At 46.3% G+C, this 13,170-nt stretch overlaps 1 protein-coding gene across 2 annotated transcripts in view; it reads right to left on the bottom strand.

Annotated features, from left to right (window-relative positions):
• Positions 1-13,170, bottom strand: part of MAPK8IP2 (mitogen-activated protein kinase 8 interacting protein 2) — a 451,558-nt gene that overhangs the window by 99,313 nt on the left and 339,075 nt on the right. For both annotated transcript variants that reach the window (XM_069629461.1, XM_069629462.1), the window contains exon 7: positions 6,138-6,310. In XM_069629461.1, the coding sequence (XP_069485562.1) occupies positions 6,138-6,310 (173 nt within the window). The remainder of the gene's footprint in view (positions 1-6,137; positions 6,311-13,170) is intronic.

Below are 13,170 nucleotides of genomic sequence, written 5' to 3'. Positions count from 1 at the left end.
GGGACTATGCCGCTTTCGAAGGAGGCGTTGATTAATTTAGTGATCTAGGGAGTCAATTCAGCCATGCAGTGTTTAATGAGCAGGTCGGGGCAGGTGTCTCTCTGACATCTTTTGAGACTAGATAGGATTTTGGCAGTTTCATGTTAGAGATTGGTACAAATGATTCAAAAGGTGCTTCCGTGTAAGGGACAACCGGGCTGGGCGTCAGTTGTGGGACAACCTGAGTTCTTTCTAGGGTACGTTGCCCTCATTTACCCCATGTTATTCCTATGGGTAATCTTTACTGATCTTAGCTGCCTCTTCCTCGTCTCAGTATTTTATGGAAATCGGGAGGGGGAGATGGGGTGAGACGGGACTTGACATTGACAGGCAATGTTATCAAGGTGATTGGTAAAGGGTAGGGGAAAGCTCCCTGGTCCTAATGTGATAAGCAGAAGGTGAATCTCTCTGTATTAAATTATTTCCTACGTTACCCACCCGAATATGTGAGCACAGGCCTGTATAACTCTTCCCCTGATCTGAACTGGGGAAAGACAAAGAAGCGTTGGAATTGGGATTATGTCTTTGTCTCATCTTGCTTCCCCCTTTCCCTAAGGTTGCTCTGGGATAATCGGTTTGTCTCTTTCTTGGGTTTGGGATAATGGGGCCTGCATAACTCCCAAAGGCTTCTGAGATTTATCCACCTATTTTCCCATCAGAATCCTGCATCTCTGCTAAGGTATTCTCCTGAGGGCAACCCGGGTGTCCCCTACCCAGGTGATCCTCCCTCACTTGTCCACCCCCAAGGTTGAGATCCAAAAGCAATGGCCCTCCCCTGCCCATTTGAATAGAGGATTCTCGGGGTCCACATGGGAGAATACCCCTAGGTTTCTCACGTAACTAATAGCAGTGGACAGTGGAGGAGGGCAGTGTTATATGTGGGGAAACAGTTATGTTTTTCAGGGTCTTTCTGAAAATGGTGATGGAGGATGCTGTGCGTATGTGGAGATGTAGGGTGTTCCACGCCCTGGATGCCCATTGGGAATGCTTGTTTTTGTGTGCATTTGAGTTTGCAGATTGGAATGTGTAGAAGGTATTGGCTGGCTTATCTGGTGTTTGTGTGGGTGATGGGTTTGGGTTTATCATGAAGGTAAGATGGAGTTTTGAGGTGCGTTGTTTTGAATGCAATACAGAGTCCTTTGAAGGCAAATCTCTGGGGTATGGGGAGACAGTGGAGCTGGGCAGGAGTGGGGGTGATGCGTGCATGTTTGGGTAGGTGAAGGATGAGTCTGGCTGCCTTTTGTATGGCTTGCAGTGGGGCAAGGGTGTTGTCGGGGAGTCCAGTGAGGAGAGCATTTCCATAGTCCAGCTTAGAGAGAACTAGTGCTTGGACTGCGGTGCATAAGTCATCAGGAGGAAAGCTATGTCTGATTTTGCATAGGAGGTCTAGTTGTAGATTGTATGTTTTGGTGACAGCGGCTATGTGGTGTGTGAAGGAAAGTTGGGGGCTGATGGTGGAGCCAGGGTTTAACAGGTGTGAGAGGGATATGTGTGGGTGGTCAGTAGAGAGTTCTTGGATCCAGGGGATGAGGTTGTGGGGGAGTAGATGAGGAGGTGTTCTGATTTAGAAGGGTGAGGTTGAAGAAGTGGGTGCACATCCATTTGGTGATGGTGGAGAGACAGGTCTTAAGGGTGTGGAGTTGTGAAGGGGATGACATTTAGAAGTATATTTAGAAGTATACTTGTGTGACATCTGCATATTGGTGGAACTGTGCATTGTGATTGCTAAGCGTCTCTCCAATCGATTCAACATATAGATTGAAGAGGAGTGGAGATAGGGAGGAGCCTTATGGGAGCTCATACTTGACAGGGGTGGGTGTCCGATTGATAAGCGGGCACAGAGACAAAATGTGTCCTGTCAGTGAGAAAGAAGGTGAACATGTCGAGTACGGTGCCAGAAAAATTCAGCCTGTGTGCTAGGATGTCAAGTAGAATGGTTTAGTCAATGGAGTTGATTAGTTTCTGGGTACGATTGGTGGTGTATTGGAGTGCTTGGAAGTAATGGGTGGCTTTGGTATTGCGTATGGCAGTTTTATTTTTGTTGCAGCAATGTCTGAGGGGTGCCCTGGTTGAGGGGCATGGGTTTTTTCACCAGGCTCATTCTATGTGTCTGGCTTCCTGCTTGATAGAGAGGAGGGAACTGTTGAACTATGATGTGTGGTGGTCGGTGTGGGGTTTTTGTAAGTTGAGGGATGTCATTTTGTCGAGTGGCTGTGTGATGATGGTGTTGTATTGGGGAAGTAGTATGAAGAGATGTGCATGTGGGCACGGGGGACTGGTATGAGTGGTGCTAAGGCTATGTTTGTAGTGTGTTTGGTTGCCTGGTTGGGGGGTGAAGGGGATGTAGCAGGTGGGGGGATTTTGCGTGGTAGCATGAGCATGGAGGGGATAGCAAAGTGGTCAGACCACGATACCCAGATTCGATTATCCACAGACACATGATGTTTGCTTGTGATCAAAAGGCCCAGGGTGTTGCCAGCAATGTGAGTGGGATAGGTGATGAGTTGTGGCAGGTCATACGGGGTGAGTGGAGTGAGGATAATTTTCTGTATGGGATTGGTGTCTGGAAGGGGACTCCCAGGGTTGAAGTCGCCAAGGTAGATGTTGCTGCAGGGGCTTGGAGGGGAGGTGGTTGTTAGTAGTGAAGTCAGTCCAGTCGGTGTGGAAGATGGGATTGTATCTAGCAGGACGTTAAATGAGGTGAAGGGTGGGGTCTGGGTGTGATGGAGGCGAGCAAGTGAGACAGAGTGCTTTAAATGATGTGTATGGGGTGTGTGTGGGATTATTAATTTTCAGTGTGTCTTTATATATGATAGCAATGAAACCACCTTGTTTGTGTGGGTGGGGAAAGCATGTCAGGAATAATAGGTGTGTGGTGGGGTTGAGCCATGTTTCGGTAAGGAAGAGGATATCTGGTGGCCATTAGATAAAAGATGGTTTTAGTGGCCCAGACATACTCAGGATACCATCCGTCACATACATGATTGCTCAGTGTGTACCAAAAAACAAAACCTAATGACCGAAACCTACAGGTTTATTACACACTCTTCTTTTCCCTCCTGCACCACAGTATACTCAAGCTTTTATCATAGTACATCTTCTGGTTGATGGTTAGAATACAATTTTAGTAATGGTGGACTCTCTCACCTACTTGACTCATTTTCTCCTTATAATTAAATCATGACAGCCCCACTTCTGGCAATTAACTTTTTTCAATATATTTTCCATCCCCATGCCTTCATACACTTTTAATTACTGATGGGGCTCAGATTACCTCCTTATTTCGGCATAGTGAAATGTAACTGTTTGGGTCAAAACTTTGACTGTCGACTAGTTACCACCCACACACTGATGGTTAAGCTGAGAGATCAAACCAATCACTGTTGTTTTTGTTTACAGTCTCAGAAATCATGGTTTTCTCTTTAATATGCTTCATCTTCTGCATTTAACTATAGAGTACAATATGCCTTAGGAGTGTTTCTATTTTGTATCCACAATATTTCCTAAGCCCATGTCCAGCTTGCAGGTTCCCTATTGCCATTTCACACTTTTTACACTTACAGGGAATACATAGAAAAGTTCTTATGCTTATAAAATAAATGTGTTGTCCCCTCACAACAAGACTCTCCCCCTCTTCTGGTTGGTGCTAAAGCTGTTTTTAAATGCGACATTATATAAAACATCTATCTTGGTTTGTAAGATCGTTTGACGTTACACAGTATACACATACAGTTGTATTTGGAATTGAGATACCTAAGAAATGGAAAATACAGCCAGTCTGCTGCCAGTCTTTGCTCAATCATGATGCCCTTCTACCAAACCATCCACCCCCACAAAGGGTTGTAGGAATCAAAGAGTTTGAGGTACATGAAACCTTATATTCTTAGCTATCATAGGCAAGGTTATATGTATGATAGAATGGAAAGGAGAGCTCTCCTCAGAATTAAGGGGCAATGTTCTTCCCTCCAAATTAGAGGGTTTCATGGAAAACATCCTGGCCCTCATTACGAGTTCGGCGGTAACCATGCCGCTATTGGCGGAATGGCTGCCGCCGAAATCGCGTCGGGGTCCGGGTCCTCGGAATGAGGACTTACCGGGCCATTCCGAGTTCGGAAGGCCTGGTAGTTCCTCCCTCCAAGGACCCGGACACGGTCCTTCCCCATTCCCATTTCAGCCCCCATAGGGCTGAATGGGAATGGGAGAGGGAGCAAACAACGGGCCATTACGAGATGGCCCGTTGTTTTCTCTCTCTTCCCCTCGCGGGACCCGGTAAGCACGCCTGGTTTTCCCAGGCGTGCTTACCGTGTCCCGCGAGGGGAACTCATAATGCAGCAGTACGGAGTGAACGGCGCCGGCACCTTTTACGGCGCAGTTCACTCCGTACCGCCAGGGTCGTAATGAGGCCCCCTGACTTTTATAGATCCAGTATGCAGAGGAATTTCCAGGATGGAGACTTTGGACCCTGTAGATGGAGAACTTGCCACTCAAACAGCCTCCCTCTTCCTCTCTGTGTGGGAATATGGTGCAATTTCATGTAGAGGAAGATGACAGCTAGAGGAATAGTCTCTGATTTGCTGGATGCTTGAACATTCGGGTGGAGCTTGAAATCTTCTCGTTTCTCCCAGGAAATGATAAGATCCCTGTAGCCTCTGCCCTGGTTGGCTGGATAGGATTGACTTCAAACACTATCCACTGTATGGGCTGTTTCAATTATGAATTTCTGCTACCCAAAATGTCCTTTAATATCAGGAGCACAAGCAGCCTCTTCAATTGTAAGGTAATATCTTGTCCTTCAACCACGTGTGTGAATTAATGTGGCACATTGGTTGCATGCTGGATACGTTGGAACACAAAAGTGACTGTACTAACACAGTCTGTTTAAAATCTAGATACTCTTATACTCTAACTTGTGTTTAAGCATGGATCATGTGTAAGAATACCGAGTCTTCTGCCATAGGAGGGTGTGTGCTGGATAGCAGCACATATTGTTAAGTTTCAAGAGACAGCTTTGGCAATGAACACTATCCAAATGTTCAATATAACTGTTACTGTTATTTTTATTGAGTCTCTTCATTGTCTTTACCGGGAAGATTTTAATAGAGCCAAAGTTACGTTTAAACACATCATAGTCCTAGGGCAGACGTCTGCAACCTTTGGTCTTCCAGATGTTTTGCACTACAACAACACCTCCCATGGCCAGTATATTCAGTAGTGGGGGATCATGAAATTCGCACACCAAAACATCTGGAGATTTGCATGTTGCAGACCTCTGTTCTAGGGCTAATGACAAGGAGTAGTAACTATACACACTGCCCCCCAGCAAGCAGCAGGCAATGGCATCCAGTAAAAAAGAATGCCTGAAACACAGGTCAACCTCTGTTCTTTTCTAACCTGTAATCATATATATTTCAGAACTTTCTCGAAACTGCTAGCCAATTAGAGGGACACCCTAGAGTTTGGAGGAATTTAGCAAACTTCTCATTTGTTTCAGGGTGACTTCAATGTGCTTCAGGTTTGGTGTAATTTTATGAGTTTCAAAGAGATGTACTATTAATAGCAAAATAATGGATTCAGACTCTTTTAGGGTTTACTGCAAATGTATGCACCTTCTTTGGAAGAATTGGTAAAAATACAAAGGAGATTTGAAATTCACATCAGAATTAGGTAGTTTGAAGGATGATTGAGTTGATTTTCTTGAGTTCATGGATACTTTTGTGTATTTTATTGCCTTTTTTAGGCTGCTTTGGTGTAAACAGAATTCTTTTATTTTCATTGCATAATGTTCAGAAGATTGGAACAACTACTAAGGAGAGCTCAAGATGATATGTTGTGGCTTTAGGAAAACATTTGGACACAGCCTATCTTGGCTCCACGTGGAAGTATTCACAGGACAGCTTGGGGAATCCGGAATGGAGAATACGGGATTGCATGGCATTTCTCTGGGAGCACAGAACTGATGCAAAGCACATTCTGCTAATTGGGCAAAGTATTAGACTCATTGGTTGCAGGTAGAGCACACAACCTGTGTAGCAAAAAAGCTCAAAGTATACAAAGTAAAAAGTGTTTGAAAAAATGTGACTCAAGGAACCATCTCCTACCTATGACTTCTTTCACAGGGCTCACCACCTCATGGGCATAGAAAGCTGGAAATATGCCCCTCTCCCCCGTCCTCATGTTGTATCCTCGATACCAGTAATCGTCTTCTTCAATTTCCACTAGTATCGGGTCATCTACATCCAACTCCAGCTCATCCTCATGGCGTGGGATAAACCTGTAGGGTAAAGAAGAAATAGACCAATAAGCATGAGGTAAAGGAACTGTGACTGCACGAGGACCACTGGGGGTACCATTAAAATACAAAGCTGGACCATAAATCAAAGATGGTGAGAAATAAATATAGGAAGGGAAGTGATACCAATCAGCGGCTGCAGGGTTGGGAGAGGGTATCTTGGTTGTGGGGGATATACCAGGAGGAAAGAGGGGCTAAAGAGTGAAGGACCTATTCACTGCAGGGAAATGAGAATACAAGGGAGATAGAGAAGGAAGGACAAGAGGGATAGAGGAAGGTAGCTAGAAAAAAGGATTGAAGGGAGAATGACAGAAGAGTGGGAGGGAGTGAATATGAAAGGGAGACAGAGAGAGAAAGAGAGAGAGATGTTTTTCTTTTTTTATCTTCTTTCTTTGATGTTCTTCTGCCCTCTGACTCGCATATCCTAGTAAGGAGGCTTGTATGTATGTGTATATTTCTCGATTCCTATGGTTCGTTGTTGTAATACCAATCGCTGAATAACTGGAACGGCTTTCTTCTTCGGCACTTCTTTCTGAACAAATTTAGCAGGCGCAAGTGGATCTAGGTCACCTGGCCTAAACCCTGCCCACCTGGTGCCTTCCTTCCTGCCTGCCGCTCTTTTTCACCAGTTAGCTAGCCCCGCCCACCTGGTGCCTTCCTGCTTCCCGCTCTTTTTCATCACTTAGCAAGCCACGCCCACCTGGTGCCTTCCTGCTTGCCGGTCTGTTTCCCTACTTAAGGAGCCCTCCAGCTTCTTTTCCTTTGCAGACGGGGAGCAGGGGCAAGTGGATCTAGGTCACCTGGTCTAAGCCCCGCCCACCTGGTGCCTTCATGCCTGCCGCTCTTTTTCACCACTTAGCAAGCCCCGCCCACCTGGTGCCTTCCTGCTTCCTGCTCTTTTTCACCACTTAGCAAGCCACGCCTAACTGGTGCCTTCCTGCTTGCTGCTCTTTTTCACCGCTTAGCAAGCCCCACCCACCTGGTGCCTTCCTGCTTCCCGCTCTTTTTCACCACTTAGCAAGCCACGCGCACCTGGTGCCTTCCTGCTTGCTGCTGTTTTTACCACTAAGCAAGCCCCGCCCACCTGGTGCCTTCCTGCTTGCTGCTCTTTTTCACCACTTAGCAAGCCCCGCCCACGTGGTGCCTTCCTGCTTCCTGCTCTTTTTCACCACATAGCAAGCCCCGCCCACCTGGTGCCTTCAATTATGCCTGCCGCTCTTTTCCACCGCTTAGCAAGCCCCGCCCACCTGGTGCCTTCCTGCTTCCCACTCTTTTTCACCACTTAGCAAGCCACGCCCACCTGGTGCCTTCCTGCTTGCCGCTCTGTTTCCCCACTTAAGGAGCCCTCCAGCTTCTTTTCCTTTGAAGATGGGGAGCAGGTGCAAGTGGATCTAGGTCACCTGGCATAAGCCCTGCCCACCTGGTGCCTTCCTGCCTGCTGCTCTTTTTAACCACTTAGCAAGCCCCGCCCACCTGGTGCCTTCCTTCATCATCACCGTCTTGTGGCCAATGCTGGATTTGACTTTTATGGACTTCATTCATTCACGGTGCGTCACTCTTTCTCAACTCTCATGCTGGACTTCCTTTGCATCTTGTACTCATGGTGGCCCTGAATCATGCTATTCCCATCTTCATCTTGTATCCTGGCTTACAACATTATGTGTTACTACTGACTTCTGCAATTGTATTCGCTCTCCACTCTTGCTTCTCCACTCTTTTTGACTGCTTACTCTCTGTTCTCTCCTCCTTTCCCTTCTCCCTATCTCCTCCCCTTACTTTCCTCTATGCACTTACTCTATCAGAATTGTCCCTGGACCTAATATGATAGCAACCTCGTCTTTTTCCTCCACCCTCCCATTACTGTTTTTTTCCTCCCCACCACCCCTCCAGCACGATCTGAAATGTCGTCAGGCCTAGTATGATAGTCGCTTGTTTTGTTCCTCCTCTCCATTTCTGCACCCCTCTCCCTCACCTTTTGTTTTTCTCTGGCTCTACCAGAAATGTTGTCAGGCCTAGTACGGTAGTCGCCTGTCTGTTTCCATTTCCTTCCCACTCTCCCCCTCCCTTCCTTATCTATGTTTTAGCTCTTGCACTATCTGATATGTCGTCAGGCCGAGTACGATAGTTAATTTCACATCCTTACTGTTCATGGCCTGTAAGAATGTGGATGTATTTTCCCTTGTTCCCTCCCTTGCCTTGAAGTGCTTTGAAACACATTGTGTATAGGCGCTATATAAATAAACTATCATATCATATCATATGTGTTTTGCTTGCTCCACAGGTATACTAGAAACATCTGTTTGGCTGCCCATCCACTTACCCTTGTGGGGGGGTGTCGCAAAAAGTGTGGGGGACTTTCTACAGCCCAGGATAGTGGTCTGCCATGGCATCTGATCAGTACTGGAGGTGGAGAAGGAGGAGGAGAAGGATGGGAGTTGCAGAGACCTCCTCCATCTTCATGACACTACCTGGTCTTAATTGACTAGCTCTCCAACTCTGAAGCAAGAGTTATACCTATGTTTTATGGACAACACATAATCCCTAGTACTTATAGGCAGTACACTGATGATGCCCAGCAAGGCTGAAACACATGTATGGGGTTGCTGTTGGTACTCTTGTTCAGAGGAGAATTGCCCAGCATTTCGGTGCTGGACTGCCCCTGGGCAGTACAAAAACTGATATGAAGGGATATTTCTCCTCTGTGAAATGGACAGTGAGCTAAAGACTTGGTTGAGACTCTCCCGGGGGCCATCCACCCAAGAACAGGTCAATGGGCTGTGTCCTGCCGGTAGAGAGACTCCCAGAACCCCCTCTGTTTTGGATATTAAGTAACTTTGGGTCTCACCCTAAGTTTGCAGGGGAATCCAGACATGGAACCCTTGCTCACTGATCTCAGAGAGGCACAGCTCCACCTCACTGATGATGCCCAAAAAGGCTGAAACGTGTGTATGCGGTTGCTGTTGGTACCCTTGTTCAGAGGAGAATTGCTTAGCATTTCGGTGCTGGACTGCCCCTGGGCAGGACAAAGAATGATATGCAGGGATATTTCTCCTCTGTGAAATGGACAGTGAGCTAAAGACTTGGTTGAGACTCTCCCGGGGGCCATCCACCCAAGAACAGGTTAATGGGCTGTGTCCTGCCAGTAGAGAGACTCCCAGAACACCCCCTCTGTTTTGCATATTAAGTAACTTTGGGTCTCACCCTAAGTTACCAAGGGAATCCAGACGTGGACCCCTTGCTCACTGTTCTCCGAGAGGCACAGCTTCACCTCATTGATGATGCCCAACAACGCTAAAACACTGTATGGGGTTGCTGTTGGTACTCTTGTTCAGAGGAGAATTGCCTAGCATTTCGGTGCTGGACTGCCCCTGGGCAGGACAAAGACTGATATGCAGGGATATTTCTCCTCTGTGAAAGGGACAGTGAGCTAAAGACTTGGTTGAGACTCTCCCGGGGGCCATCCACCCAAGAACAGGCCAATGGGCTGTGTTCTTGCCGGTAGAGAGACTCCCAGAACCCCCTCTGTTTTAAATATAGGCAGTGCCTAGAAAGGACGCACCATCATCCTAGAGCTATGGGCTGAGGCAATAGTGATGTTGGGTGATACTTGAGGTGCATCTGTTACTAATTCCAATAACAGCTGAAAATCAAAGAATACCACCTTTTAGGCACTGTCTGACATTCAGTCAGAGCTCACAAGACCGAGTACCCTGCAGTGAATCATTGTAGGAAAAACACAGAACCATTTTTCACTGCATGTAAATATTTGCAAGATGAAAGTAGCTGCGGCACGAACACAATGTGCTCTGCCTGCAAGCTGAGATCATGGCAAAAACAAGACCGCGTTGGTCTAGAGATTTGACATCTGAAGAGAATGGCACAGAGCATGACCAGAAATCCATGAAACAGGACAAGTCTCAGGTAGCTGAGTCCAGAGCTCCCAGCAGGGATGCACAGATATGATAATAGTAACACATATCTGTTATTTAAATTGCTCTTGCATCAGGGCACTTTTCAAAGAACATTTTAATTCACAATTATTATCTCCCAACCAAATTTGGTTTTCATTTTTTTTTACCTCAGTTGTATGAAGGATTGAGTCAGTTTTTCCGGGATTCTTATCTATGACCTACAGGTGCTTAATTTGCTACGCTATTTTACAGGCTTGGCGAGTGAGCAGGGATTCCACCTGAGATAATAATAGCCACTGTACATTTTATAACTTCACAGAGCCTCAGATCTGTAGCGAGAAAGGGAAATCAGAATGACAACATGCATGACCAATGGGAAAGGCCCAAACAATCCACCATACCAGAGGGCCAATTAGTGAACGGGAAAGACCAAGGAGCCTGAAAAGAGGGCTGTATATGAACGGAGAAACAAGATAGCTGGAAACCAGAGTTTATGTGGAGAAGAAAAGGGAGGAGAGAACCCCAGGAGATGCCAGATAAACCCAATGAGATGCAGAATAACCCTTGTGCTTTGAAGCTGCCACTATAACGGAAAGCACCAGGGAAGACCGAGGAAGGCTCTTGAGGTAGGTGGAGCCAAGACCCCGTACACTGTTAAGACTCCTGACAACAGCTGCAAGACTTGCCAAAGAAAAGAAAAGTGGACTACTTTGGAAAAGGGCACTATATCCTTTACGGGTTGAGATGGCCACCATATCTCTCAGACCTGGGATGGGTAAGAAAATCCTGACAGGGTAAGAAAATCACGATATCCCTAAAAGGTGGCAAGGTCACAGTCATTGCCCCAACCCTGTGGAACTCCCTACCTCTCCATATCCAAGATCAGACTTCCTACCTTATCCTCTGAAAACTGCTAAAAACGTGGCTGTTCGACCAAACTAAATTGGGGTATCCCCACCACTTGACTATCTGCAGCATCTGCCACCATGCTTCTGTACCGGTCTGTTTTCTCTGTACTTGTCTGTTTTTTTGTCTTGCTCACCAATGTACCAGCGCCGTGATACTTACGAGTTTGGGCACTGTAAACAAATACAATAAATAAATAAGGGCGCTATACCGGGGGCACTATAACCCCTGATCAGGAAGAAATTAGCACTATCCATCTGGTGTGGATTACAAATAGCAGGCTGGGTGCTATATCCCTGGAGAGCAGATATTTGGGAAAGAAGTGACTGGGTACTATATCGTTGTGCCTAAGGTTTGAACCAAGAAGTAGCTGGGTGCTCTATTCCTGTAACTAGGATTTGAGCCAAGAAGCGCCTGGGCACTTAAGCCCCCAGGCTGTGTCGTTCATAAAGAACCTAGAGGATGCCAGTGTCTCCATGAGGAGCAGAACCCTATTACCTTATGATTGGGCCCATCATGACACTTGGATGAGTTATTCCAATCCAAAGTAGGGAATCCCATCTGTCAGAATATCCATGAGTTATTTTGAAGTGAAGTAGGGGAACATGAATGATCACAATCTTTTGTTTTGGAGGGCCATGTTTTTTTTCCCACTGTTGTCGATGGTTCTCTGCCTCGTCTTCATTTGTATTTTAAGACGGTAGTGGGGCCTGCTGGCGGTGGTGTTGTTTTTGTCGAACAGGATACTGAAATCCCTCCCTCTGCTGATGGGAAGATGATCTCCAACACTCCCTTTTCTTTGGCTCCAATACAACATATTTTAGGGTGTTCACATCTCTTTTCATACAGGTAACTTCTTTGCCACCATGAACCCCAAACAAAACAGAGGCAAGAACTGGGAGGTCCAAGATGTTTTGTTGGAATTCAACCTTCAGGCCAGACATCCTTGACCAATAAAATGAAATTAAAGAGATGCCATGGAATACTTCTGGGCTGCTAGCTCGGAAACAGTCTTTGCAGAACTGATGATTTGATCACAGAATGTGCATCCCTTCTTAGTGACTTCCCAGAAGTCTTACCTCTGATCCTCTGGAAGAAAAGCATCATTGAAACAAACAGATTCCCAGAGATCCCTATCACACCTGTCTAGGAGGACATTGATGGCCCTTATGGTGGTGGAGGTAGTCGTGCATGCTCTCTTACCCAAGCCATCCTTTCTTCTGCTCTCCTTTTCAAGAGGGGCTGTTGAGTGTGATGGCCATGTGTACAAAGATGGATATCACTTGGGTGAAGCTGAGACTACTAATGAGTATAGAATAGGATGTTTTCTAAGAAATAGCAGGTCTCACAATGATGACTTTGAGTAGGGGTTTGAAGTAGCAATTTCCAGCTCCCCCGTCACCTTCCTTGAGACCTCAGTAAATGTCAAGATACCGGCTTTTGGCAATACCCTTGGAGGGATGGAATTTGGGATTGATGAGAGCACTCACTTCAATCTGTATCTATCAGGAGTTGACCCAGAGGAGCGAGTGGACTTGAGGGCCGGACAGGTGTTACTCTATGTGAAGAATGAAGGATATCCATGAATTGTTTGAACACGGAATTTCTGAAGAATGAAAAAAAAGCAAGTTATTTGAATGAAAATAACTTTCGTTTTTGTCTCCCGCTGACATTTCCGACAACCCGCTTCCACCTTCCCGTTTACTTACCTTCGGGCGGCACACCTCCTTGTGCGCCATCATCTCCTGTATCCCTCTGCGATGTCGGTTCCCTTCACTTACGTGAATGGGAGCCAGCACTGCAGGGTCCTCTTTTTTTGTTTTACTTTATTTAATCTGGAGCGCGGGACTTCCCTGCAACCACCAATGGCATAATGGTGAACAAGGGTGCAGGGGACACCCCTGCAGTCCCCGCTGCCCTTGTTTACTATAATGGCATTGATTGGGGGATTTATTCAACATTTTCGGCTGTATGTAATTTTCGTACAGCCGAATTTCCAACATATCTCCCATTCGTTTTTTTTCC

The sequence above is a fragment of the Ambystoma mexicanum genome, chromosome 12, assembly GCF_040938575.1.
Source record: "Ambystoma mexicanum isolate Mex_15411 chromosome 12, UKY_AmexF1_1, whole genome shotgun sequence".
Lineage (NCBI taxonomy): Eukaryota > Metazoa > Chordata > Amphibia > Caudata > Ambystomatidae > Ambystoma > Ambystoma mexicanum.
This window is presented reverse-complemented; position numbering and strand designations above follow the sequence as displayed.